The sequence below is a fragment of the Cajanus cajan genome, chromosome 8 (genome assembly GCF_000230855.2).
Source record: "Cajanus cajan strain Asha chromosome 8, NIPB_CcT2T_4, whole genome shotgun sequence".
NCBI lineage: Eukaryota > Viridiplantae > Streptophyta > Magnoliopsida > Fabales > Fabaceae > Cajanus > Cajanus cajan.
In genome coordinates, this window is record NC_138524.1 from 29,095,740 (window position 1) to 29,101,765 (window position 6,026).

At 47.0% G+C, this 6,026-nt stretch overlaps 2 protein-coding genes across 2 annotated transcripts; both read right to left on the minus strand.

Annotated features, from left to right (window-relative positions):
- Window positions 1-3,569: 3,569 nt before the first annotated feature.
- LOC145950383 (uncharacterized) lies at window positions 3,570-4,718 on the minus strand. The gene is made up of 2 exons (XM_083061472.1): window positions 4,066-4,718; window positions 3,570-3,822 (listed from the first exon to the last, which is right to left on the minus strand). Exons 1-2 carry the CDS (start codon window positions 4,716-4,718, stop codon window positions 3,570-3,572), a joined length of 906 nt encoding a protein of 301 aa, XP_082917598.1.
- A 10-nt stretch (window positions 4,719-4,728) lies between these two features.
- On the minus strand, window positions 4,729-5,716 carry LOC145950384 (uncharacterized). Its single transcript, XM_083061473.1, has 2 exons — window positions 5,641-5,716; window positions 4,729-5,123 (listed from the first exon to the last, which is right to left on the minus strand). Exons 1-2 carry the CDS (start codon window positions 5,714-5,716, stop codon window positions 4,729-4,731), a joined length of 471 nt encoding a protein of 156 aa, XP_082917599.1.
- Window positions 5,717-6,026: the final 310 nt, after the last annotated feature.

Genomic DNA, 6,026 nt, shown 5'->3' on the forward strand with positions numbered 1-6,026 from the left:
TCGAGACGGCTAGTTAGGCTATTCACATGCTTGAGCTTTCGATACCTCGATGATGAAGGACTTTGTGATCTCTGTCATCTCGGCCACCGACGTGTTTGAGATCCGTGTTAACCAGCTGATGTAGGAGCTCGTGTTTCGGTAGTCTCGGTGGCCGTCATGGCCGAGACTTCTTGTGGGAAACACCCTTGGTTCGGCTGTCTCGGTGGCCAAAGGGGCATCACGTGTCGTTCCACGTGGTCAGTCTGATATTCCTGGTACACAAGCCCCTTAGCCTTAAGGTGCGAAGTGACGTAAAGGGTAGTCATATCTTTTGGGATTGTGACCATTGGGGGTTGTAACCGTTGAGGGTTGTAACTGTTGGGCATTAATGATGGGGGGACGCGAAGGGTTACCTTTTGTGGATCGTTGGATCAAGTTGATCCAACAGTTCCTAGGGATGCGTCGTTTGGGATTTCGTCTTAAAAAAACACTATAAATAGGCGTGTGGTGGGGACCAATGCATGCGTACATTGTTCACTTGCTCAAAGCCGATATCAAGATCAAGCTTTATCATTTATGAGCGATTGTTACCAACCGAGACCGATCAAGCTTTAGTTGAGGTACGTTTCTATGGTTGATATTGGTGTTGTTCAAGTCGATTCCTCTAGGGACATGAGTGGTTCTACCGGTGCCGGGTCGCGTTCATTCTCTGATCTACATCGTGCTCCAGCCTCGGTGTCGAATGATTTGGGTAGTGTTGAGATTGTCCCGGGGTTTGAGCGCACCGAGAGTGGGGAGGAGTCTTCATCTGTTTCGATGTCCAATGGCCGTCCATCTACTCACAAAGTCAGATCGGCTTCTCACCATTTCCCTTCTATAGAAACCTCGGGCTACAAGTGGGTGCACGGGGAAGTGTGAAGTGTGTACTCATGTTATACCGACAGGAATTCCATAACATTGTTTGTTGCTGTCGAGAAGTTTCTGACTTTTCTGGAATAAGATGAGCTTTCACCCATCTTCTTCAGCCTTGTCGGAGTGATGGGGGGTCGAATCCTAACTTTGTCTACCTGGATCAAGGGAATTGTAAATATCAATACTTTTATGTATATGATTACTTGTTCCGAGACTTAGGAGTGACTCTTCCTTTCGACGAGTTTTTTGTGGGTATCCTCCGGCTTCTTAACGTGGCGCCGACCCAACTTCATCCCAACAGTTGGGCTGCCATGCAAGGGTTCTAATATCTATGTTTGTCCCTTAATATCAAGCCTACTCCCCTCCTTTTCCTTTACTACTACTCATCTCGGCCGACCAAGAAGGCGAAGTGGCACTCCCTATTTCGGAGGGCCAATTGCTTATTGCAACCATACACCACATCCTACAAGAGGTTCAAAGTAGGATTTATCAAGGTGATGATTCGGCCAAGTATTGGGAATAAGTACTTCTTTGATGCCGAGGGGAAGCCACTGTTTCCCTTATACTGGAGTCGGGCACCGCAGAAGTATGATGTAGTGTCAAGGTCGCAAATGTCCCCGAAGGAGTGATCTGACCTGAACTTCCTCGAAAAACTGCCTCGACCTATGTCATGCTGAGCCTTGGTTCGGCTACGTGAATCGTCCGATATAACAAATGAGTTGATCGGTATAGTATCTTCCCTACTTGTTTAAATTCATGTGTTGTCATTGATTTTGACTAATGGTGTCCAGGGATCATGGCGAGCTGTGGGAGCGAAAATCTCGACATCTGAAACCTTATTCAGGGCCGAGTTGTTGTGATGGCGGGGGTGTTTGATGAAGGCCGACCTGGCAGAAACATAGTTCCCCAAAGTGGGGGGCCAGGTTGACTGAGAAAGGGAGGGGCAAGGGGCCCAAGGATGCTTGTCGGCCTAAGTCGAGAAAAAGAAAGCTCGACGAGAGGAGGACCGAGGACGAAGTTCGAAGGGCGAAGCAGACGAGGCTGCCAACTATCGTGGTTCCTCAAGCTTTGGTAGGATCGAGTTTCTTGTCATCTAACATCAATGTGCAAGATTTCCTCAGCCAGGACTTGACGTCTGAAGAGGGGCAGGCCTGCGTTGGCCGAATGAGTTCCGCTCAGAAGTGGAACTTCTTCTGCAAGCTCCAAGCTCGTGCTCTGGCCTTGGCCGAAAGCATTATAATGGAGCCAAACTCAGAGGCTGACGAGCTTCTTCGAAAGTTGTCCGATTTTGAGAAGGCCATGCAAGAGACTCTGGCCGCCCTGACCGATGCGCAAACTAGCAGTTGGAAGTACGAGGCTAAAATGGACTGCCGGGGCCGCTTGAACGATGACTTGAAATTACAAGTTTAGCGGCTCAAAAATTCCCTGAAGGCAAAGTTCGAGAGGGCTGACAAGCTGAAGGGGGAACTAAAGACCGAAAAGAAGGCTTTCGGGTCCTATAGGGAAAGGGCCCGAAGTAAAGTTCTTTCGTAGCACGAGGCCAGCTTTTCTCAAGCAGCTCAGAAAGCTTGGTTCTTTGTAAGTTTGCCTCACAACTTTCAGTTTGACATGTCTAGGGATTTCTTCTACGGGGAGTTCATCAACCTGAAATAAATCCCCCCAACGAACGGCCTGATGACGAAGCCCCTATTCCTCGCCAAGAAAGGCTGGCTGGTGAGGACGAGACGGTATATGAGGTGAAGGCTCTTGAGGAAGGGCAAGTCAATGAGGAGCCGGACGTGGAGTCTTGAATTTAATTCTTTTGGTTGTAGTTTTGGGCTGACAGAGCCCCTTTTTTTTTACTTTGTTATTTAGGCCGATAGAGCCCCTTTTTCGTAACTTGGGCCGGTAGAGCTCCTTGAATGAAATTGTGTTTTTAATCTCATTATTTGGTTCCATGTATATATTGACTGATGCACCCTGAGAGGAAACTTGTAATAATCAACCTAAGCTGCATCCTAGGTCGAGAAGAATCTCGGAAGGAAGACGTAATAAATTTAACGTAAGTCGCGTCCATGGCCGAGAGGAATCTCGGGAGGGATGATTTGTAATACTTAACGTAAGTCGTGTCCTTGGCCGAGAGGGATCTCGGGAGGGAAGACTTGTAATAAATTTAACCTAAGCCACATCCTTGGCCGAGACGAACCTCAGGAGGGAAGACTTGTAATAACTTAAGTCGCATCCTTGGCCGAGAGAAATCTCGGGAAGGAAGACTTGTAAGTTTTAACGGAAGCCGCATCCTTGACCAAGAGGGATCTCGGGAGGGAAGACTTGTAATAAATTTTTGAAAAAATTATGAATAGTCGTGAACTGTGTATTTTCATTGATGAATTGATGCCTCGTTAAAAACCTTACCAGCCAAAAACCGCTTTTCACGATTTTATAAAGGATAAAAAGACTGGTCAATGAAAAGAGTGCATTGCAACAGATTTACATGGTAAAAAAGAAGTGCATAACTTGGGCCTAGCTATAGTATGTTTTCAAGTGGCTAGTGTTCCACGTTTTGGGGATAACTTTGCCGGATAATTCCTCAAGCTTATATGCTCCATTGTTGAGAGCATGTCGGACTCGGAATGGGCCATCCCAGTTTGCTGATAGCTTTCCTTTGGTGGGTTTCCTCTGGCCAAACATGTTGCCCTCTAGACAAGTTCACCTTCATGGAAGACTCTCGGCTTCAGATTGGAATTGAAGCTCTGCCTCATCCGTTGCTTGCATGCCTCGGCCACAATTTGCGCTTTTTCTCCCACCTCGTCTAAGACATCTAGCTCGGCACAAAGGGAGCTATTGTTGGATTCTTCATGGAAATTTGTTCTCCGAAATGACGATTCCTCAACTTCCACCGGTATCATCGCGTTCGATCCATATGCGAGGCGGAAGGGGGTTTCTTTGGTGCTAGATTGGGGTGTGCATCAGTAAGCCCATAAGACTTCTGGTAACTCTTCAAACCAGGCTCCTTTTGTCGTGCCAAGCCACTTCTTTAACTCTGTCAAGATTACCTTATTGGCATATTAGGTGTGTTCGTTGGATTGAGGGTGCTCGACAGATGCGAATCTGTGTCGGATGCCAAGGTTTGAGAGGAAGGTATTGAACTTTTGATTAGTGAATTGGAGCCCATTATCCGAGATGATAGCATACAGGATGCCGAATTGAGTGACCATGTTCTTCCAGATGAACTTTTGAACGTTGGCGGCCGTGATGGAAGCAAGTGGATCGGCCTCGATCCACTTAATGAAGTAATCCATGGCTACCAAAAGAAACTTGCATTGGCCCTTGGCAAGCAAGAACGGGCCGAGTATATCGATTCCCCATAATGCAAACGACCAAGGGGAATTGATGCTGTGCAGCTCTTCGGTCGAGGTGTGTATGAGGTTACCGTGTTGTTGGCATTGTTGGAACTTCTTCACAAATTTGGCGCAGTCAATTTTTAGAGTCGGCCAAAAGTAACTGGCCCTTAACACCTTGGAAGCCAAATTTTTGCCTCCAGAGTGGGATCCACAAATGCCTTCATGGATTTCCCGCATGACGTAGTCAGCCTGTTGATGGTCAATGCATTTCAAAAAAGGGGTAGAGAATCCCCTTCGATACAATTCTCCTGCTACGACGGAGTATCGTGCCGCTTGCGTTCTTGTCTTCTTGGCCTCACTTGGATCAATTGGCTCGATGTCGTTGTAGAGAAAGTTTAAGATGTCAGTTATCCATGCGTTCCAAGTGTATGGTGGTTTGAAGTTTTCCCGGCTTGCAACTACTTGCCAACCGTGCCAACTGATCGGCCCTCTCATTGTTTCCATGCGGCGTGTGTCAAACTTGGACATCATTAAATTGATTGCTCATTTCTCGGAAAAGGTGGTAATACTTTAGCAGGTTGGGATCTTTAACCTGAAAGTTGTCATTTACTTGCTCCGTGACAACTTTCGAGTCGGTCCAGCGTACAAACTTTTTCACGCCCATCTCGGCTGCCAATCTCATTCCTGCTAACAGGGCTTCATATTCGGCTTGGTTATTGGACGCTTGGAAGTTGAAACGCAAAGATTGTTGCAGGGTGATACCAGACGAGCTTTCTAGGATGATGTCAGTGCCGCTACCTTGGCAGTTGGAAGATCCGTCCACATGCAAGATCCATGTACCATCCTCAAAATGACCAGGTGGGGAGAGTTCATTCAAGAAATTGGCCAAGTGTTGTGATTTGATGGTGCCTGGAGGTTCGAAACGAATGTCAAATTCAGACAGCTCGATCTACCATGCCATCATTTGGCCGGCAAGTTCTGGCTTTCTTAACACCTTAGCAATTGGGAAATCGGTTCGGACCGCCACCTTGTGGCTCTAAAAATATTGTCGAAGCCATCAAGCCGTGTATATAAGTCCTAGAGCTACCTTTTCCAAGAGTTGGTATCAGCTTTCGACATCTTGTAGTACTCGACTAATGAAGTATATAGGTTTTTGCTGGTCATCTTTTTCTTGTACCATGACGGCACTTACGGCCTCGTTGGAAACCGCCAAGTAAATGATGATTTCTTGCTCGAGAACCGGTTTGGAGAGCACAGGTGGGGTACCAAGCCCTTCTTTGAACTATTGGAAGGAGACTTCACATTCATCTGTCCACCAAAATTAATTTGTTTTCTTTAATAGGGCGATTATAGGATTAGTCGTTTCGGCCATGCAGGTAGTATAATGGACTTCTCGGATGAAGCCCGCGTCCAGAAGTTTAGATACCTCTCCTTCTATTGCTTTCTTCCTTTCTTCTCCAGTTTTTCTCTTCCTCTGAGCAACTGGTTTCGCCTCTCGGCATACCGAGAGTTTGTGACAAAGAAACTCAAGATCGATCCCGGGCATGTCAGTGGGCCGCCACGCGAAAAGGTCTTTATTTTCCAAAATAACCTGTCCGATTTGTCGTTTTGCTTCCTCGGACAAGTTAGAAGGTAGGTTACATGAGAGTCTGTCAGCCTAATGACGAGTGGCTGCCTATCTTTAGTAGGTTCGACCCTGTCGTCCTGCTCCATCCGAGGTCGAAGTCCACGTGATAGACCATGGGCCAAGGGCCCAGTCACTAGAGCTATGGCCAGAAGAATACAAGAAGCGTTGGACCTCTTGAAGACTAG

Excerpts from the sequence above, each read along its gene's own strand:
- LOC145950383 (XM_083061472.1), bottom strand. The coding sequence starts at position 4,718 with ATGGAAACAATGAGAGGGCCGATCAGTTGGCACGGTTGGCAAGTAGTT. Across the intron at positions 3,823-4,065 it reads GTCACTCAATTCGGCATCCT|CACCAAAGAAACCCCCTTCC; the intron begins GTATGCTATCAT and ends ACCCCAATCTAG.
- LOC145950384 (XM_083061473.1), bottom strand. The coding sequence starts at position 5,716 with ATGCCGAGAGGCGAAACCAGTTGCTCAGAGGAAGAGAAAAACTGGAGA. Across the intron at positions 5,124-5,640 it reads AGAAAGCAATAGAAGGAGAG|GCACCATCAAATCACAACAC; the intron begins GTATCTAAACTT and ends TCGAACCTCCAG.